Source organism: Sinocyclocheilus grahami, unplaced genomic scaffold (genome assembly GCF_001515645.1).
Source record: "Sinocyclocheilus grahami isolate Dianchi unplaced genomic scaffold, SAMN03320097.WGS_v1.1 scaffold338.1, whole genome shotgun sequence".
NCBI lineage: Eukaryota > Metazoa > Chordata > Actinopteri > Cypriniformes > Cyprinidae > Sinocyclocheilus > Sinocyclocheilus grahami.
In genome coordinates, this window is record NW_015505517.1 from 527,672 (window position 1) to 549,416 (window position 21,745).

The 21,745-nt window shown below is 38.6% G+C and overlaps 3 protein-coding genes across 9 annotated transcripts in view; 1 reads left to right on the plus strand and 2 right to left on the minus strand.

Moving 5' to 3' along the window:
- The window catches only part of pcnx1 (pecanex 1), a 37,201-nt gene extending 26,216 nt beyond the window's left edge, over positions 1-10,985 (minus strand). For 4 of the 6 annotated variants that reach the window (XM_016295592.1, XM_016295590.1, XM_016295591.1 and 1 more), the window contains exons 1-3: positions 10,716-10,985; positions 8,086-8,300; positions 6,697-6,802 (exon numbers count right to left, since the gene is read on the minus strand). In XM_016295592.1, the coding sequence (XP_016151078.1) occupies positions 6,697-6,802; positions 8,086-8,300; positions 10,716-10,868 (474 nt within the window). In that variant the 5' untranslated portion in view covers positions 10,869-10,985. The remainder of the gene's footprint in view (positions 1-6,696; positions 6,803-8,085; positions 8,301-10,715) is intronic. The other 2 variants (XM_016295594.1, XM_016295593.1) reach the window with 1 other exon arrangement.
- Positions 10,986-11,971: 986 nt separating this feature from the next.
- On the minus strand, positions 11,972-16,305 carry med6 (mediator complex subunit 6). Of its 2 annotated transcripts, none has more exons than XM_016295599.1 (8): positions 16,232-16,305; positions 15,789-15,948; positions 15,545-15,636; positions 13,310-13,392; positions 13,117-13,225; positions 12,918-13,033; positions 12,790-12,817; positions 11,972-12,421 (listed from the first exon to the last, which is right to left on the minus strand). In XM_016295599.1, exons 1-8 carry the CDS (start codon positions 16,251-16,253, stop codon positions 12,267-12,269), a joined length of 765 nt encoding a protein of 254 aa, XP_016151085.1. In that variant the 5' UTR covers positions 16,254-16,305; the 3' UTR covers positions 11,972-12,266. The 2 variants fall into 2 exon arrangements, with proteins under 2 accessions (XP_016151085.1, XP_016151086.1); XM_016295600.1 differs by lacking the exon at positions 11,972-12,421 and adding an exon at positions 12,429-12,505.
- Positions 16,306-18,307: 2,002 nt separating this feature from the next.
- LOC107602957 (tetratricopeptide repeat protein 9A-like) lies at positions 18,308-21,289 on the plus strand. Its single transcript, XM_016295601.1, has 3 exons — positions 18,308-19,107; positions 19,463-19,645; positions 20,464-21,289. The coding sequence occupies exons 1-3, from the start codon at positions 18,663-18,665 to the stop codon at positions 20,544-20,546; spliced, it is 711 nt and encodes a 236-aa protein (XP_016151087.1). The 5' UTR covers positions 18,308-18,662; the 3' UTR covers positions 20,547-21,289.
- The last annotated feature ends 456 nt before the right edge of the window (positions 21,290-21,745 follow it).

The window sequence follows — 21,745 nt, forward strand, 5'->3', positions numbered from 1 at the left end:
TTTCAGGATTCAACAATCAGTTTCTGACCGAACACACAGACAGTTTGGGACAAGCAGTACAATAAGCCAGAACATAACACCCCTGAGGTTTCACCAATTAAACTGCAGCAAAAGGATTCTGACTGAAGGGTTGCCCTCAAACAGACAAAGATTCTAAACCAGGACAGCTTCATTTAGCTAATAACACTAATATTCACAAATTTTACCACTAAAAAAATAAAAAAATAAAATAAAATTATATATATATATATATATATATATACACACATACATACACATACATATGTTCTTTCTAAATGGCATATCAGCCTTGATCAGTTTAACAGTACAAGGATTGAAATGAAACTGCTCTTTTAATTAAATTATTGTTATTTTTTACTTTTTCTGTAATTTAATTATTGCACTTAAAGGGGTCATATGATGCGATTTCAATTTTTCCTTTCTCTTTGAAGTGTTACAAGCACTTGGTGCATAAAGAAGATCTGTAAAGTTGCAAAGACTAAAGTCTCAAATCCAAAGAGATATTCTTTATAAAAGTTCAGAGTCAACCACGCCTACCTAAAACGGCTCGTTCAAACACGCCCCCACATGTCTACGTCACTGTGTGGGAAGATTTGCATAACGCCGCCCAAATGTTCACACAAAGAAAGAAGGCGTAACTTTTATTCTCGCTATAGTGGAAACGCTGTGTGTTTCGTTGTGAAAGCGAAACTACTTTGTTTGGCTTTCCAAAAGAGGACACAACTAGAAATCAGTGGTTAAGTTGTATTTACAACACTATTCCGGAACAGTTCAACCTAAATATTCAGATGTGTGCAGAGCATTTTATGGAGGACGAGGACTGTTTCCTGGGAGAGTATAGCCTACAATGCCGGTGTCGGTTTCTATAAATTCCAACTTTGCAAGGACAGTCTGGCGGTTCTGACTCAGACTCTGTTCCATGTTTTGTGTGTGTCTTGCTAACCATGTGCCTTCCCATGCACTTATTTGGTTAGTTTCCTGTTCCTGTCCTGATTAGTTTAGTTCATATGTCCCAGGTGTTTCCCTTGATGTTTCATTGCTCCCAGGTGTGTCTCGTCATCCCCTCCTCCTGTGTGTATAAATAGTGTTCCTGTGTGTACTCCAGCGTCCGGTATTGTATGTGAATGTTCATGTATAGCGTGAGTGTTCCATGTTCCTTTGTATCAATTAAACCCATTTGGATTGATGTACTCCTCGTCTCTCTCCGTTCCTTGCTCCTCAGTCCGCTCAGCACTGCACCTGTGACACTGTAATTACGTTTTCATATTTAAAGAATTTGCCACCGATGCTTCAAATGCGAGTTTTGAGCAGTGTAGAGTAGCGCTTGTTGTTTGTCATTTCTCCGATCACAAATGCAGACAAGGTTTTATGTTTTTCGCAGCGCGATACGCAACATGTAAAAAGACAGTATAAGTCATTATAATCAGTAGGGCTGGGCAAAAAAAATCTTCCGATTAATCGTCTTTTAAAATGATGTCAATTCGATATCGATTCTCAAAAGCCGCGAATCGATCTTTTCCAGTATTTTTTTCAGTACACATTTAAAACAAGATCTGATTAACGTGAATCTTATCATTAGTCTTCTCCACTAGATGTCACCCGCATTTACCTTGCGTGATGTTACAACAGAAGTCTTGTCATTCATTCAGCACTTATCATGGCCATACGTGCAATTCGCAATGCTCAGGTGAAATGCTGTAATAATACTATAAATCTGCGGAAGCATTTGATATCACGCATAAAGTGCCATGATTTCTGCAATGAATGAATGGTGGCTGGTGCGGCGCACTTTTTTGTTTACTACACACATACTAAAGCGCGGATGACGCTCGCAGTGTTTTCAGCTTCTGCCGTCTCACTATATGATGATATGAACAAGAAATGTCATCTCCAGCTGCTCTGAGAGTCACTTCATTAGCACTTACAGTTTCATTTGAGAAATCTACCATCATATCACATACACAGCAGCTGGAAGTTCTTCAAGGCAACCCGTCAAAATAAAAGTTTAGTTTAACGTTCTACTGTCAGAATATATTACTATTTAGCAGTCTTATGACTCAATGCTACTACTGTTAATAAATATTTATTTTTAAAGGAATAATCACATCTGTTTTCTTTTTAATTTTAACAGTAAACCTCTGTTTCAGCACTTTGTTTGCCAAAAAATACATTTATGTTTTATGCCTTCATCTGATTACCAGAAAATTTAAGAACATTTTATAGGGCCCTATTATTATTTAAAAAAGGACCCTGTACAAAAAAAAATTATAGGTTTAAAATACAGGCATGTGGTTCTTAATTTCTTTTTATTAATTCATCATTTGTAAACTGATGTTTACTGTTCATTTTTTAGAAATATCAATAGCATTTGTATTAAAACTATATTCACTGAATGTAATAAAAAAGAATCTCGAATCGAATCGAATCGATAGCTTGCGAATCGAAATCGAATCGGGACATCTGAATCGATACCCAGCCCTAATAATCAGTAATTATGTCCCCACTGGATGCAACAAATGCCTCGTTTATAATGGGTTTTAATGTTTTTGTCTCGTCGCTCCGGGACACGGCATCACAGTATGGTAAGGGGCGTAACATTTCCGTCACACACTTGGGGTATTCGGCCAATCACAACGCACTGGATAGCTGGCTAATCAGAGCACACCTCGCTTTTCAGACTGCTGATCGATGCGTTTCAGAAAGGCGGGGCATAGAGGAGCAACAATAATGTACAGTATGTGGAAAATAATGTTTTTTGAACCTTAAACCGCATAAACACATTGCAGTACACCAAATACACAAATTAATGTTCTTTTTTTAGCAACGTCATATGACCCCTTTAAATTACAGGAATTTAGAAGAATATTTTACTTTAAATTAAATTACAGTAATTAATTACTTAGTGATGCATTACACCCAACTCTGGTTACAATGAACATAACACAATTTATAATAAATGTTTTCATTGGTAATTTTTGATGTTCTGGAACATAGATTAAAAATTCAAGGTAACTATCACAGAGGTCTTTTTCATAATCAGAAAACAATTATTTCAGACTCTTTTTTAGCTAATTATAAAGCAAATAATTATTAGGGGTTCAAGCACGTAGTGCTGAAACCCTATTGTAATTGTTAGGATTTTTATTATTATTATTCCCTAAAACTGATCGTGCAGCCCAAACAGTAAGGCCTAGAGAGCTGAAACTTTGTCAGATTGTAGTAGTCCGGCCTTCTTGTCAGATCCAAAGACTCACCGCAATCGGCCAATAGGGGGCGCTACAGGGATCAAAAACACAAAAGCCCTCATAACTCCTACACCATTTGTCGTAGACTCAATTGTCTTATATCATTGGATTCCTTGGCTCAATCAAAACAAAATGTCGGCTATCTCCGATTTCATTTCCGTCTATAAAAAATTTCCGCCATTTTGAATTTTGTAAGAAACCTACTTTTGTGAACTAGTCCTAGGTTTTTCACCCGATCAGAACCAAACCAGTCCAGAAATGTTCTTTGGACAGTATATATCAGAAACATTATCAAAATAAAGTTGAAATTTCAACTCACCGTCGCTTAGGGACGTAAAAATGTCTGTTAGGGACGGGGCAATTTTTACTAAAATGGCTATAACTCCTGAACGGACTGAGATATCTTCACCAAACTTGGTACACATGTGCAAGCTCAACCTTTGGTCAAATAAAAAATTATTCGCATTTCTGCCACTTTTTCGTCTTATAGCGCATTTCTGGCGCTATAAGACGAAAAAAAACTAAAACTGACTATAACTATGCAACCGTTGGTCCGATCGACTTGAAAATTGGTATGCAGTGTCCTCGTTTAAAAGGGCACAAGTGTCTATGAGGACATTCGCGCATCTCAAAAAACATGGCTGCCATTGGCCAAAGAAGTTTAGGCACCTATTGGACAAGGTTAACGGAGGTCAATCAGAACAAAACTCGGTGGGCATGTTCGACTCATGGCCCTAAAAGTCTGTAAGAATTTTGAAAGAAAACGGCCACTAGTTGGCGCTAATTCGTTTTTTGGCTCAGTAATCCTGTGGTGTTTCACAAATCCACACAATATGCATATCATTCGATAGACCTCCTCATAATGCACAACTTTGCCTCAAAAACCATTGCTGTCAGTCAAATCGTTCCTTAATTATTCACAAATATGTTCAAAACCTACTTTTTCGAACTAGTCCTAGGTTTTTCGCTCAATCTCGATCAAACCACTGCAGCGATATTCTCTGGACTCCTTAGATAATTATCAAAAAATTTTTGAATTTTGTCCTTTGGTTATCTTTAACGGGGTACTTTAGAAAAGGGGTGTGGTCAAATATACCCATAAGCATATAAAACCTAAACAAAAACTCAAAACTTTATGAAACTTGGTGAAACCATGTGTCAGATGACTCTTAACAAGCATGCAAAGTTTCATGGAGATTGGACCATAGGTGGCGCTATAACAGTTAAAAAGACCTCAAAAACCCAACATTTGTATAGAAAATGACCTCAAATTGTAGAACATGTTCATATATACACACAAACACTAGATCTTCATATCATATGATAGATCTCCTCATTATGAACAACTTCGCCTCTGGGACTAATGCTGTCAATCAAATCGTTCATTAAATATTTTCAATTATGTTAAAAACCTACTTTTGCGAACTAGTCCTAGGTTTTTCGTTCAATCTCAATCAAACCACTGCAGCACAATTCTCTAGACTCTGTAGATCAATGACTATCAAAAAAAATTGAATTTTGTCTTTTGATTAGCTATAACAGGGTCATTTATAAAAGGGCTGTGGCGACACATACCCAAAAGCCTATAAAACCTAAATGAAAACTCAAAACATTATGAAACTTGGTGAAAACATGTGACAGAAGACATTTAACAAGCATACAAAGTTTCATGGAGATCGGAGCATAGTTGGTGCTATAACAGCTGAAAAGGCCTCAAAAATACAATATTTGTATAGAAAATGACCTCAAATTCTAGATAATCTTCATATATTCACAAAAACACAAGATCTTCATATCGTATGATAGAACTCCTCATTCTGAACAACTTTACCTCTGGGACTAATAATGTCAATCAAATGGTTAATTAAATATTCACAAATATGTTAAAAACCTGCTTTTGCGAACTAGTCCTAGGTTTCTCGATCAAACCCCTGCAGTGTTATTCTCTGGACTCTTTAGATCAATAATTATCAAAAAAATGTTGAATTTTGTCCTTTGGTTACCTATAATGGGGTCATTTAGAAATGGGGTCTGGTCAAATATACCCAAAAGCCTATAAAACCTAAACAAAAACTCAAAACTTTACGAAACTTGGTGAAAACATGTGTCATATGACTCATAACAAGCATGCGATTGGACCATAGGTGGCGCTATATCAGTTAAAAAGGCCTCAAAAACTTTTTTTTGTATTGAAAATGACCTCAATTTGTAGAACATGTTCATATATTCACACAAGCACTAGATCTTCATATCATATGATAAATCTCCTCATTCTGAACAACTTTGCCTCTGTGACCAATGCTGTCCATAAAACTGTTAATTAAATGTGAGATTATTTAAAACACCTACTTTTGTTAACTAGTCATAGATTTTAAACTCAAAATCAATAAAATCAGTGCAGTACTATTCTATAGACTCTCTAGGTCAATAATTATCAAAAAATGTTGAACATTTGCATTTTTACAACTATAAACCAATCATTTTATAATATGTTCTTTACATAGTGTACCCAAAGGCCTATAAATCATAAAAGAAAGCCTACAACATCTCTCAAAACTGTGTAAAATGATACATTTCGTTCTAAACAAGCATGCACAATTTAAGAGAGATTGGGCAAAAAAATAACACTATAATAGTTGTAAAGGTTAAAAACACTGTGTTGTATGAGAAATTGCAACTATAACCACTAGATGGCAGCAGAAGACCACTAATGGGCTCATTAAATGCCCTAAAATAGTACTGTTAATCGGTTTGCCTATGGATTCATGCTAAGACATTATAAAATCACTATTATAACATTTAAAATCACATTGAGTCAAACTTTACCATTTTGTTTATACAGACATATCAGTTTTTACAATTATTCCAGATTATGATTACAGTGAAACCTGAAAATGACATTAACTCTTAAAAATAGAAGACTTGCAATAAATTTTGTGTCACCTATAATTTATCTCAAATATCTATATCTGCAACAAAATGTGTGTGCATGTATGTGTGTGTGTTTAAGCATGCTGATTGAGTATTAATATACTAGTTTAATAATTTAATTTCAGTGTGTGTGTGTGCGTGTGTGTCTGTGAGCCTATTCTCCGTATTGGATGTGTTTTACTGTCAGTCATACATCCAGGTTGGCCAAGACCACCTTAAAGGCCTTAAAGTGCTTGAACCCCGGTAATTGCTGCTTGCAGCTATATTTATTTTTACATTCGAAATTATAATAACATTTGTAGCTTGTCCTCATCTGTTAATGTGAGTGGTGTGACTTCAAAAAACATTTTGGCTGTGGTGGCACTGGCAAATTGCAGTGGAAATTAATTTCTGTGAACTATATAACATCTAAGGAAACTGATTAATTAATCAAATCAGGTGATAAAGTGCTTAAAAAAACCCCGCAATGCACACAAACAAAGCACACACACAAACACACCTGATGGTTAGAGTCCATTCCTACGTAAGAGTTCCGTGAACTGCAGTCGACCGGTGGCGTCTCCTCCCGTGCAAAATCAGACATCTCTATTCCACCCCCTGGATCCCTGCACGCGCACACACATGCACACACACACAAAAGGTTAGTTACCTAGCAACTCTAACACAGGAACAGCCCCAAGGGTTCAAGAAAGTTAACAATGTAATTTATGATCAAACTTGCACAGCAGCTCAGGCACCGGCAGAGAGGAGATAATTTCTAGCGTCTCTCTATCTAATGTCTGTCAACCATTAGCCAGAGATCCACCCCTCCTCCCTTCGCTTTCTGGGAGATTATACTATTTTTAATATTTTTAGGAGGTTATTTTGCTTGGCCCCCCAAAGGATAAAATGTAGCGGTGAAGTGTAATCCCACAGCTAGAAACCAGCATCCATCTATTTAATTATTTTTGCCATTCCATTCAGTGCCGCTAGAGGCGGTTTATTTATTTCATTCAGGACGTATTTGTGGGTCTGGAAAAATTAGGAACACATGAGCTCTTCATACCAAGGGCCCCGAAGCAGAGATATATTTTCTTAATTAGAGCCTTCTTACCATGTACAGACCTGGACAACCAAAAATGCCCCTCCAGATGTGTGTTTATAACCCATTTAAGAGGCTCTTAAATCTATTTCTCTTTTACATATAGATAAGAACGCAAGAACATAAGCTACGTGTTCTTTTCTAATGCATGAAAAGTTGTTGATGTCTGTAAAGAGAAAACCTTTGCTAAAATGCTTGATTCATGATTTGAGTTACTGTGTTTAATGTGTTCTGACTCGGTCAGCAATGCTTGCTCTCGCAGAAAATATGCAACCTAGCAATTATTTCACCTCTGAAAGTTTGCCGACCGTTTCAGACTCCTCTGAGTGAATGAAAAAGAGCAGCAGCCTGTGTGTGTTGGTTTATAAGGCTCTATTTCAGTTCTCCCGATTCACTCACCCCTGTCCCTCCTCCCTTGTTCTCTCTCTCTGTGGGCGATGAATGGATATAGCATGACAGCAGATTAGTTCTCAGAAACATCCCTACCGCTGAGCAACAGCACTGTCCCTTTAATCAAAACTTTACTGCACTGAACTAGAACCTTTCTGAGCAGAATCTTTCTTGTGAAGACCCAAAAAGATTTTAAAAAATCATTACTTTCCTGAACCAAATCAGAACGTTTCTTGAGAAGATTTAAACCCTGAGATAATTCACAACGTGTCTTGGGATGATTCAGACTGTGAGACGTTTCAAAATCTGAAATGATTCAAACCCATTCCAGAGCCTTCCTAAGCTAAATCAGACCTGTTTACTGTGCAGCGACTCACTACATTTTGTTATGGCTTATAAGTAAACCATGATTCTTACCCAGGCCCGTTTGATTCTTCCTGCCTGGTGCCGGTACCCTCACGTTGGCGCTCTGCCCCCTGGCCCTGTCCCTCGCTCCCTTTGGCCCGCAGCTCCACCACCTCCCCCTCATCCAGCGCAGTGTGCAGGCGATAATTCACTGCCTTCAGCAGCGCAAACATACCTGCTATCACCCCGCAGTAGATACCCACAATCACCATCGTGGGGGGCAAGGCCTACAGAGAAAGAGAGAGACACAGAAAGAGATATTAAATGAGTAGAAAACAAGCAGTTATTGTGGTTTTGATCTATTATACATTATTTTTGTTTAAAGAAAATAACACTTTTATTCAACAAAGGATGCACTGACAAAAGTGTAATGAGATTAATGTTATAAAAGATATATGTATATCTTTTATTTGTATAAAATATTGTTCTTCTGTATTCATCAAAGAATCCTATAAAAAAATTAATAAAATTCATCAGTTTCCACAAAAATATTAAGCAGCACAACTGTTTTCCAAATCAAAAAAAAAATAGCATATTAGAATGATTTTGAAGTAGTGGCTGCTGAAAAATTACAGACATTCTCCTGACAGAAATAAATTACATTTTAAAATGTATTAACATAGAAAACGGTTGTTTACATTTGTACAAATATTTCACGATATTACAGCTTTTACTGTATAAAATGCAGCCTTGGTGACCATAAAAGTCTTATTTCAAAAACACGAAAAACCTTACGAACCACAACTTCTGAATATTTGCGTACTGTATAATCTTTAGATCTATTACTGATCTATCATTTCTTCCCCATCAAGGAAATAAAAAAAAAAGCCACTGTATTTCAAATGTTGACTTTCAAGCAAACTGAAGCATTGGGGATGTGATATTGGGATATGCTCACATATGCCAGCCTATTAACATCCCTCTGTTGTATAAATATCATACACAAATATAGGACCGTGTTATACAGAGTTACAGGGTTATGAAAAGAGGCAACAATATTTCAGTCACAACCAGAGGGCAGAAGCTAAAAACAGCCTGGCACTGAACGGACATCTGTGTCTCTAGCACAGCCACCCAACACCATAACTGCCCTAAACAGCTCTCCATATCTGATACACACCCAGTCCAATATTCATCAATATTCATTCACAAAAAACACATATATCAACTTATTGATACAGTGATCGCAACACTACTGTGGGTCTTTACATGATATTGTTTAGCAGTGGTTGAAAGGTAACTGAGTATTTAGGCAGAACCTAGATGCATGGATCTGTGCAGGAAGTTAAAAATGGACCGAGTGGCACCAGTCGCTATAGACCTGCCCTGATACGTCACCCACAGAACCAAACATGGCTTTAAAAACAATACACATCATGCAAACAGGAGTATAACGTTTCATGGTGAAGAGGGATTTTTTTTTGCGCAAGAGTCATTATGACATAGATGAAATCTGTCATTTTTTCCTGCATTTTCTGTAATGATTTTGGAATAAAATATGTGGAATTAGTTTACATAGGGTAAAACGTGGCAAACACAGTTGAGAGTACTACACTTTGTTGGCTGAAAGCATATTAAAAATGAGCTGATATATGTTATGAACAATGCCACAATGGGTTGGTGGGAAGGTTTTTTTTTGTTTTTACTGGCACCTAGAGTTCCAAGAAAAACCTTTAACATTTAGAAGAACACAGCAAGAGATTTTAAATTCGTAGCAAACAAAACATTCTTGTGGTTTTGAGCTAATAGTGTTCAAACGTTTGGGGTCAGTAAGATTCTTTGTAAGGTCAGCATATCAGCATATTAGAATGATTTCTGAGGGGTCATGTGACACTGAAGACAGGAGTAATGATGCTGAAAATTCAGCAAAAAAATTATGGAACTACGAAACCTTTATATTATTATTGAAGGGGAAAAGGTTCTGCAGATTATTAAAATGAACTTTTAAGAACTATTCGTTGAAAGGTTCTTTTGGAAGCCCAAATGATTAATCTATGGCAATGCCTGTGTGCTCATGTTAAAATGTCTTTCTTCTGTGTATTTTTCCTAAACAAGGGAAGTCAAACAGTTTTGGTCAACAACATTCTTCAAAATATCTTCATGCAGATTCTGAAGGACATGAGGGTGAGTCAATTATGACAGAATATTCACGTTAGGCTGAACTATCCCTTTAAAGCAGACAGAGACTAAACACAGACCAAACCTCAGGACAGCAGGTCTGAAATACCCAACTCCGCTTTAAAACCCAGTCAAAACCAAAACAAACACTCCCCAAACCAGAACAGAACAGATTGAGTGGTTTAAAACAAACAGACCGCAGAGCACCATCGCAATGCAATATCACCAAGCCGAGCATAACCAGAAAAAATACACAGCATATATATTTCCTTGACATTTCCAGGTCTGGAAATCACCGGTTTAAAATTCCCTGATATTTCTAGGTTTTCCATGACCTCGGAAACACCGTAAGAGAGATATAGCCTGTGTGTACTGGAAATAGAGAGGTGAGCTAGAAGAACAAGGATGATAGAGAGGGGGATGGAGAGATGGGTAAAGAATGAGGAAAAGACAGAGAGACAGAGATGGGCTGATAACGACTGAAGGATGGAGACGAGAGGGAAACCGCCGGCTGCATCTCTCACCATGTAGAGCGTGAACGGGAGGCAGAGCAGCAGCAGCCACAGGTAAAGGTGAAGTGCGTTCACGAAGGTGTTCTGGTGGGGGTCGTAGTACCATCCTCCCGTCACCGACGCCCACACACCCTGCCGCAGGATCTGGAGGGTCTGCGACCCCATATTTGCCCCCTATCCCCTCTCTAGCCGTCCTCGAGCAAGAGGTACAGCGCTGGCCAGTCGAGCCCCGTCGCAGCCATCTTCTTCTCTGTGGTCCTCCAGCGCTGCGCTTCCCGTCCCATCGTGCTCTGCGCGCACCCGGCAGCTCGAGCAGAGAGTGGGGCTGCGCGACGCGTGCTACAGATGCGAGTTATTCTGCAGCGCCACCGCGTGGCGAACGCGTGTATCGACGAACAAAAACATCTGGGGCGATACTGATTTTTTTTTGTTGTTGCAATTTTTAATAAACCAATCCCTCTCCAGATCCACTCAGTCAGTTTGCTTGGTACACGAAAAAATATCGTGGAAATATTTTAAAAGAATCTATCGTGCCGTTATGTATGTTACTGTACGCACGGTTACTGTGCGCATCCAGGTGGAATAAATTAGGCCAGGACTGGCAGTATTTGGGTCGAACTAATTGGCATGGTTATGAATAAAGCGGAATTCTCATCTGGCTATGAGTCTGTTTTAGAGCACTAAAACAGAGCGCTGTTCACATTCACGCAGCAGCGCAAAAGATGCGCCACCCATCTGAACACAAGAGGGCGCTGCGCACTATCAGCTCTATTTGTGACCATGGACCACAAAACCAGTCATAAGGACCCATTTTTTGAAATTGAGATGTATACATCATCCAAAAGCTGAATAAACAAGCTTTCCATTAATGTATGGTTTGTCATGATAGGACAGTATGTGGCTGAGATACAACTATTTGGAATCTGAGGGTGCAAAAAGCATATTCTCAAAATATTGAGAAAAGTCCCTTTTAAAGTAGTCCAAATAAAGTTCTTAGCAATGCATATTACTAATGAAAAATTTAGTTTTTATTTATATATTTACAGTAGGAAATTTACAAAATATTTTAATGGAACATGATCTTAATATCCTAATTATTTTTGGCATAAAAGAAAAATCGATAATTTTGACCCATACGGTGTATTGATGGCTATTGCTACAAATATATCCATGCTACTTATGACTGGTTTTGTGGTCTAGGGTCACACTTAAAGACCACAATCCAATCGATGTTAATCGTTATGCAGTTATTGAATCACTTACAAAGGACATACCAAAACATTTTAGATCAGAAAAAGACTGTACAAGTTTTGAAAAACGGTGTATTTTTACTGTGAGTGATAGAATGGAATAATACTACACTCAGCAACACTGAAATATAGAAAATAACATTAAGATGAAATACAGACACATTTCAGTTCCCTTATTACAAAAACGATTAAATTATGAAGAAACTGCATTTATATACAATAACTGTAACAGTCCACCCTTGGTTAGCTGGTGCAGAGAAATATCCACAGAAGTCCTGCAACATCAAAGTTGTTTGTGGCTGACCAGCATGTGTCACTGCAGGCGTGCACGCTTCTCAGGAGGTGGTTTGTTGGGTGTAGTCTGTGGAGCGGGCCGAGGAGGGCCAGGAGGGGCTGGAGGTTTCGTCTCTCGCTCTTCTGGAGGCTTCACTGTCTCAACTGGTACTTCTGGTTCTTTCTTTACCTCCACTATGGACAGAGAGTGAGAGCTTATTCACTGAGTGCAGGATACTTCTAATGTCTACAAAGCTTTTCTTTAGCTTTTCATTTCTTCTATATTAGTGATGAAAGCATTTAATCGGTTACATTTTCCAATGGATAGTCGGTCTTCAATCAAACCACATGTAAACAATACCATATTATGCTGCTTTTTCAAATATATGAATTACAGATGTAATTACACTCACATATTTTAAATGGAAGTATGATGTAGAGACATGCATGTACACAACAAATGCGTTTCTCCATTGTGCATAATCCATACTATCTACAGCAAATCTGACAAATTTTAATCTGTAGCGTGCGATAAGATGAAACGGAGTCAAGTTTTTGCGTACCTGGGACAGGCTTCTCTCCTGGTTTGGGCTGAAATAAACATAAAATGATCATTTAAATCGAATATTATGCTCTAATTAAAACAACATTCGGAAACCTGTTAGAAATGTTTAGTGTATATTAGCAATACCTGATAGAAAGTTGGGGGAAATTTATTGCGCAGATCCAGTAGCAGTGTGTCAACTCTCTGCCTTTGGAACAAAGAACTCGGCTCCTCTTTCCGCTTAGATTTAGGCTTTACCCTTTCTATAAATAACACATACACAACACTATTTTAGCACTTCTGACAGGTACAGTTGTACTTCCTGCTGCTGTGTGTGTGTTCTCACCTCTCTCCTCCTGGTCTTTAAAGTGCCACCAGTACCCTTTGGACGGGTGGTACCTGCAGAAAGACATCGCCTCATCAAACGCAGACTGAATCCCATGAACCGCTGAGAGCTAGGACACATCAAAACAAACAAGTTTAACGTTCAGAGAAATAAAAGAGTTAGAGAGATTATTATTCTAGGGTTATAAACACACCACTCTGGAACTGATGACTGATCCCAGGTCAGGCGCTTGATACACCACTCCAGCTATGATATAGTAGTCAGCAAGAGGGATCACTACAGGAAAAGAGCAGCAAGGGAAACCGAGCATACAAAAAGATTTTAAAGTTATTTTTTCTGCAAAGAAATTTAATGTCAGCATGTTGAATGTAAAGTCAGCAAAAAGGACCCCATTTATTGTGATAAAGAACATTCCTGGTCTTTCAGAATTCAAAAAAATAGTATTGTAAAAATACTACTACTACTACTACTACTACTACTACTACTAATAATAAAATGTAACAACCTCTGAAACAACTTCTGTCACCTAAATTTCTCTTGCAATTCAATCTCTCAATTTAAATGAACACAGAACAAGGGGGACAAAGATGTAACGTGCAAGCACAACAGCCACTCAGATCGAAACTTGTTGCATTAGTGATTAGTAGAAGCTATTAATCTATTAAATGTTCAAAATGCCTAAGGCATTACTTTTGTAATACCACTTCACTGTAAAATAAATGCTAATGAAAATATTATGTAAATTCAAAGCAAAATGATTATTGTTTTTAATAGTAAAATATCTTTAGGCAACCTGAGTGTTTTAACGCCAGTATGAAATTGCATAGACAGTCTTTAAAGCAAAACACATATAGACAACAACATCCTATGTTTAAAATGTTTTGAAATTGTATCATTGTCCTTTTTGTCATTCTGGTGCACTTTGAGACCAAAATGAAAGGGGTCCTATTATGCTCTTTTACAAAGTCTTGATTTTGTTTTGGGGGTGTACTAGAACATGCTCTCATGCTCGGTGGTTCAAAAAACGCATTCTTTTTCCCATAATTTACATTATTAAAATACCTTTCTCCCCAGCCTGCCACAAACGGCTCGATTAGTTCCAGCTTTGATGAAGGTCCACCTTCCGAAAAACAAAATGTGTTGTGATTGGTTAGCTGTCCCAGTGCGTTGTGATTGGCGAACAGCTTAGACAGTGTTTCATTACTGCCCCGCTCCTTGCTCCGTCTTTCAACAAAAACTTTTGGGCGAATCCGGCACTGTACTCCCTCATACTGTGGAAGCTGTCCTCAGTAAAATGCGCAGCACACAATAGCGAATTGGGGTTATAATGCTCAGGAACAGAGTTAAAAAGTTTATTGCAACCTCCACTGACATCACTAAACATTTCCTGACATCATCCACCTTCGGAAGCCCAAACAAAGACATTTGGGCACGGAGGTGAAAAAAACAGCGTTTCAGGCAGTCGCACACCGGACGAGAAGCGCAGCGTCGCGCCATGTCTTTAAAATTCAAATACTTTTTCTATGAGTGTAGGCATCTGTCCGCGGCGCCCAGCTACGTCGTGTTGTACGCGTAAGAATTGTTCTAGACATGCCGAAAATTTTACGCTACAGCACAGCAGCGCTTCTTCTTCTTCGTTTTCTCTGATGCACTAACTCTGCAGCAGCACTTCTTCTTCGTCGTTTCGTCTGATGCGCTCACTCAACCAAGCATTCAAACCACAACCTCGCCCCTCCCCACCCCCCAACCATTCGAATTTCTGTAGGCGGGAATTATTTGTAATGATATTCCAATGAGCCGCTTTGTGACATCACAAAGCCCGGAAAACAAACGCTGTAGTCCAAACGAGCCGTTTGTTGTAGTTCTTGAAAAGGGATTTTTAAAAAAACGAAATATCTCCCTTTGGAGTAACTTTCTAGATCTTTTTTATGACCAAACATACACACCGACTAAAATTAAAAAAGTGAAAAAGCATAATAGCACCCCTTTAAGAGTTTGAACCTGTACAGTGTCCATCTTAAACAAAAATAAATACATTGATTTGTACCAAGACTTTAAAAAAGGACTCAAAATTCTTTAATATTAGTGAGTGTCTCAGTCCACATTACATTGACACTGATGATTTAGAGAGATTAACCAGTATTATTATCATCATCATCAACCCTAACAACAACATGTACTGTTTAAATGGCTTTGAAACTGTACCAAACATTGTTATTTGTGATAAGTATCATTTTAAACTATACTTGACCTGGATTGCAAGTCTGTCAACACCGTAACTGATACAAAAAAAAGCATCATCTGAAAACACAGTGCAGGTACCAAACTAAAAATATTCTCAAATTACCATATTAAAAGCAAAAACGGCAACACAGACAGCAGAATCTGAACAGCACAGCATAAACTGAACAGCAGTGGAGAAACTCACCTTGTGTTGGTGACTGTCTCTGCTGTTTTCTGATGATGTACAGAATCGGCTCCTGAGCGTGAAGCAAAATATATTCCACACCCACCATCTGACTACACACATAGAAAACACAATTAGACAAACAACACAGCTCTACCTATTTTAATTGAATAGGAAACAAAACAATCAGTAGTAGCAATAAAATAAACACACATCCATGTATACTAAGTATAACACAGTTTTAATGGCATAGTGCAGTGCTTACTTGAGGTGATCCAGGGTTAATCTCTGCATTTTGACCACCTCGTTGTTGCAGGTGCGATCATAGAAGGGGTTGCTCCTCTCGGAGAAATACTCCAGTACATTGCTGGGGTTCAGGATGGGCACCCAGCCACTGTCCACCCACGAGATGCCCAGCAAATTATCTGACAAACACAAAACAAAAAAATCATATTTGATTGAGAATATTTCCGTTAAGGAAAAAAAAAACAATCAACTATATCGTAGAAATTACCAACGACAACAAACTATAGCGACAATGCTAAAGAGCAAAGTGTTTATATTGGCCGGACAAAGCCAGCATTCTGTTAAACTAATTTATATTTCTTATACAGCATTTCAACGTGATGGCAAACGGGATTTGCTAGGAATAAAGCTGTCAAAGAAAATAAACTTTCTGCTAATTAATTCGCGAAAGCAACAAACTACCTCTTAAATCCACCGACGCCATCTTCGCACTCTGACGCAGACTGATGACGCAATAACTGTCGACGCTCTATGACGCTTCCCTTTTAATTTCTCCATGTAGTAGTCAAAAGAAACCATTAAAAAGACCACAAAGACAGGTTTACAATTTGAGAATTTGCTATCGTGAATGTAAAATTTGCTTAAGAAAATAATTAAATTTATAATAAAACAAATGTTTTCTTTTGTGGGGTCTAAGTCAAAATACCCAAATATAATGTTTCTCATTTGTATCGAAAATTCTGGCAAAATCTTGTCCTTCAAGTGTCACTACTGTTGATATTTTGCATTTTGTACTGTTTTGTATGTTCTTGTTTTCAGCAATAAAAAAATTATAATAATAAATTACAAATAAATAAGTCAAAAGAAACCCATTTCAAAGTTATGAATTAACATGCCTTTCTATTTCGTTTCATGGTTAAAATTCAGTGTTGAAAATGCTCGCTTCTCCTTATGAAGTGTTCAGTCATACACACACAATGATGTAGGCCTACAACATTTTAGATTTTAAATGAGTTCAGTTAAGACAAAAATAATAATATTCTTAATAATGTAGGCTATAGAGCAAGAATTAGGAAAGATGCCTCTGGATCTAATTAAAACCCCATTGGTTGGAACATCATCACTACAGAAGAATTCATCAGAAGGGACAAAATACCCAACAGACTCCCTGCAGGCAGAATTCTGCAAGAATATCCCATGACTGCAGTGCAGCGGAAAACACCACATAATGCCTGCAGAGCAAAAACAGGATTATACCCATAAAAATCCAGAAAAGGTCTATTACATTCCTCATCTACATGAGCCACAGTCATACTTTACAACCCCAAGGCCAGTCAAGCTCAAATGCCACTAATCCTTAAAGGGTTAGTTCACCCAAAAATAAAAATTCTGTCATTAATTACTCACCCTCATGTTGTTCCAAACCTGTAAGACCTTCGTTCATCTTCGGAACACAAATTAAGATATTTGATGAAATCTGAGAGCTCTCTGACCCTCCATAGACAGCAAGGATCCTTACATGATCAAGGTCCAGAAACCTAGCGAGGACATCGGTAAAATAATCCAGAACATTTCTTTTTAAAATAATCAAAAGAAGGGTATTAGGAGCAATTATAAGTCTATAACTAATAAAGTCACAAACTATACTAACCTGCCATCTTTTGGCAACATACAGGATATATAGCATATATTCCCCGAAGTAATAATAAATATATGCATATATACATAGAAAAATATGCGTTTAATTAAAACATATTGATCAGCAAATGTAGAACAGGATTCTGCCAGTTACTAGCCTATATTGACGTGTTTAAAACTAATATAAATATTTAAGTAATATCAACCATGCAGTCACAATAATTTTTATAGAAGCTGAGTAAAAGTGAATACATCTGACATTCGTGAAACTTTCAATCAGCAGTCAAGGGAATAGTTGTGAAAAAATATGGGGAAAAAGGACTTAAAAAACTTAAAAACGTCAGAGAGTAGAAGAAAAATACTGGACAAGAAAAGAAAGAAAGAAAGCACTTGTTTTTTCTCAGACAGATCGAACTCTACTAGTTTATGTGCATATGATATGCACATGTGTTTGAGAGTATGGTAATAACAGACTGAGTAAAGCAGAACTCTCCACCCAGCACGATTTACCGCGATCACACGACACACCCAGACACAACAACCGTACCAGCCACCCGCTTACAACACACACACACACACACACACACACACACACCTGTGGGACAAACATGACGTTTCCCAAAGTGATTCATACCATTACGCAGATATTCACCATATTACTTCTTAATTAAATGAATGTGGGTTGACAATAACTTTGTTGTGAGCATAATAAGAGAAGAACAGGTCTTCTGAATCAATGGAAGATCAGAGTAAGATAATTCAGTCTTTTCAGTGTCCAGCAGCAGCTGTTTTCTGTTCTGTGTTCTGGGGGCAGAAATCACGTCACACGAAATCATCGTTTGAGCAAGTGAAATGCGTTTGTTAACGGCTGAGTTGCGCTCAGCTGGATTTCAATGGAAACGAGAGCTCGCGCAGGGGGGCTGACAGACCGGTTATCGCGCTCCATCCGTGATGACCGCATTTCTTAAGGGCAGCGCGAGCTGTGGCTTCATGCGCACGCTCGCTCACTACCTTTTGAGTCATTTGGTGAGAGCAGGACGTGCCGATCCCTGTCCGTTCCGCTAGACTGCTGAAAAAAAGAAAGAGGCGGCGAAAAAGAGGGAAAATTCACAGTATTGTGTGTGTGAATAATCCGGGAATCCATCTTTAAAACAGAACCGTGAAGACGTGCTCGTCACGCGGGCATGTAAACGCGCAAAGAGGCAACGAACGAACCTCGGAAACGTGAGTTTTAGAGAATTATCGAATCGGTGGGATGAGCGTGGAGCAGCGCAGATTTGAAGGAATGATACGCAAGAGAAACGGCACGATGAGCGTCATGAGCGGCAGCGCGAACTCCACCGTCACGCAGCCTCCCGGTGGACGGAGCCGCGGAGACTCGCGCTACCCGCAGTACGCGCCCCATCAGAGCGGTACGATGATGGTGAAACCCCAAAACGAGCCGGCGGACCTGGTCAAACGAGCCCTGGACTTCAAGACGCAGGGCACGCAGTGCTACAAGGATAAAAAATACCGCGAGGCCATTGGCAAGTACCACCGCGCGTTACTGGAAATGAAGGGTCTGTGTCGCGTGCTGGGGGACCCTGACACCAGCAAGTCCCCCTCCACCGTCCTGACCAGCATCAGCAAGTCCAGCCTGACAGACGAGCAGAAAGGCGCGGTGGAGAACGCGGAGCTGGAGTGCTACAACAGCCTGGCAGGTGGGAACGCACATCATGTTTCACCACTTTGACCAGAGGATTTTCAGTGCACTTAGGACTGTTTTCTATGTATTCCACCTGTTAAGACTGAATGCAAGGCAAGCAGAGCATAATATTCACATTAGTGCTGGGTTTCAGTGGCAAACTGCTAGATTTGGTTTCTCCAACCCTGAATATGCCTTAAAAGAAGTGAATGTCTTCAATTCTGCATGTAGAATGACGTCATGGTTTGTCTAGATTACAGGTCTTATACCTACGTTTGATTATTAAACTGCAGAAAACATGATTAAGTATCATAAACACGAATCATCAATTTTGCATTGGTGTCATTCGTTCTGTCTGTGTTTGCATGTAGCATGTCTGTTGCAGATGGAGCTAGTGAATTATGAACGAGTGAAAGAGTACTGTCTGAAGGTTTTGAGAAAGGAGGGCGAGAATTTTAAAGCCCTGTATCGCTCTGGTGTGGCATATTATCATCTGGGAGACTTCAACAAAGCCCTGCACTACCTGAAGGAGTCACACAAACAGCAGCCCACAGGTCAGTCGGATCAAACTCTCACACATTACACTAGGGTTCATGGACCTCCGGAAATCTGTCTCAAATCTCACTGCACAACCACGGAAAGTTATGAGAGTGCAACACCAAATGTTCACTTTTCCAGTGGCCTTGGTTCCATAATACATTTCCTATTCATTTAGTTTCCTTTATAAATGTTAGCTTTGGAACATAACCACGCTCTGAAATGAACCACAACATTGCAACATTTTATTTGTTACAAGTATGATATCTTGTTGAGAATTGCAAAGTTGATTAAGAGTGAGATGCATTCGATTATAAGAGGCCGATCGAAAGAGGTCCTTGGTTAAAAAAAGTTTGACAAATACCAAACGCAATTATCTTTCTGATGTCATCAAAAAACAGTGTAAAAAGTAATTGTTACATTTGCAATAATGTGAACCAATGAGGTCATATTACAACGAAACAAATATCTCAAAGAACAAGTGAAAAAGATTTTAGAAAATGCCAGTCTAGTCTGATTCACTTGCCAGTATGATGATAATATACTGTATTATGTGTAAATCATCTTCTTTTATACTCTATACTAAGTCGCAAAACACTATCTCAGCATTTCAGGGCTTCATCTGAGCTCTTACACAAGTGTTATGTGTTCAGGTGCAAGTACAAGAAGCAGCTTCTGAAACCAAAACACCTGCTTTTCAGGACAACAGTGATTGTGCTGATAGATTAATAATAAATAATCACAAAACTGAAATGATTTTTATTTCACTACACTTCCTGCCCGCGTTTTCTCAGTAAAAACAGCCGTTTCCTCTTTGTCTATGCATGTGGAACAGACACAAATGTCATCCGCTACATCCAGCTCACGGAAATGAAGATTCGACGAAATGCCCAGAGAGAGAAATCAGAAGTTCCGTAAAAACAGCAGCTCCTGCTCGAATAGCTTTCCACTGCGGACACCCCACACTTCCCTCATCGCACTCTCTGTGGACGAGGTTCGGCATTTCACGGAAGACTTTATTCCAGTGCGGGTCAACACACCTGTCTCAGTCCTGTCAGAAACAGTCTCTGGCTCAGACTGAAGAGCTGAATCAGGTGTGCTGTGCCCTGCTGTAGACTGTGGAGACCATGGATGGAGACCACCAGGGATCTCAATGGCATTTATTATGCTTTTTGAAGTACAGTAGTGCTGTCAAAATGTTTGCTTTTATTCCTCGGTTGCATTTAAGCGAAAAACTAACAGATGTATGTCTCTCAAAGTGGTTGTCTGAAGTTGTGCTCCACAGAACACCCTCAGATCATTTTGTTGCTGGTGAAACATAGTTTACATATTCCTGCAGCTTTTTCATTTGCATATTGTTTCCAGATCATGACAAAGATGTTTTTATTAGAGATTCCGAAGCAGTTTTGCTGGAAACACATGAAGCTCCTTCATTTGAAGTGCAGTTAAGTGTCACTACCAGTGAAAACAATGTCAATCATATACAACCTACTCTTCACTTAACACCCACATTCAAATCGCAATGGAGAAGATCTCACACGCAGAGAGTGGGCTTAAGTGTACACACACACACACACACATTCAGTGGGCATGAGTGTAAGCATGTGAATCAAGCACAGCCTGACACGCATGCAAAAGCATGTAGGAGTAAAATAAACTGGTCATTGTTATACGTAGGAGTGTGTGTTTTTTTGTCCATGCTGGGTTGATTTATCTCTGATTCTTACTGATGGTGAGGAGTGAAGATGTTAGTTTGATGATAATCTTTTAATTTTGACAGAGAAGGGATTTTATCTATCTATACTTTCACTGTAATCAACTGCTTATTATGGGTTTTACTTGCATGTACACAAAACTGTCCAAATCAGTGCTCCATTCTGGTTGCTATGGTGAGGTTGCATAGAAATCTTTCTTGGAGACAGATGGGGAAGCTGTCCTAGACATGCAACAGAATGTGTAACAGAAGAATGAAATTTCATTAAATTGCTGAGCAAATATACAGTATTTCTTAAATTTGCAGTAATGTGGACCAATGAGGTTATATATATATATATATATATATATATATATATATATATATATATATATATATATATATATATATATATATATATATA

Excerpts from the sequence above, each read along its gene's own strand:
- med6 (XM_016295599.1), bottom strand. The coding sequence starts at position 16,253 with ATGGCGTCGGTGGATTTAAGAG. Across the intron at positions 15,949-16,231 it reads GGCGTCGGTGGATTTAAGAG|ATAATTTGCTGGGCATCTCG; the intron begins GTAGTTTGTTGC and ends TGTGTTTGTCAG. Across the intron at positions 13,226-13,309 it reads CAGTCATCAGTTCCAGAGTG|CTCTCAGCGGTTCATGGGAT; the intron begins GTGTGTTTATAA and ends GATGTGTCCTAG.
- LOC107602957 (XM_016295601.1), top strand. The coding sequence starts at position 18,663 with ATGAGCGTGGAGCAGCGCAGATTTGAAGGAATGATACGCAAGAGAAAC. Across the intron at positions 19,108-19,462 it reads GTGCTACAACAGCCTGGCAG|CATGTCTGTTGCAGATGGAG; the intron begins GTGGGAACGCAC and ends GTTTGCATGTAG. Across the intron at positions 19,646-20,463 it reads ACACAAACAGCAGCCCACAG|ACACAAATGTCATCCGCTAC; the intron begins GTCAGTCGGATC and ends CATGTGGAACAG.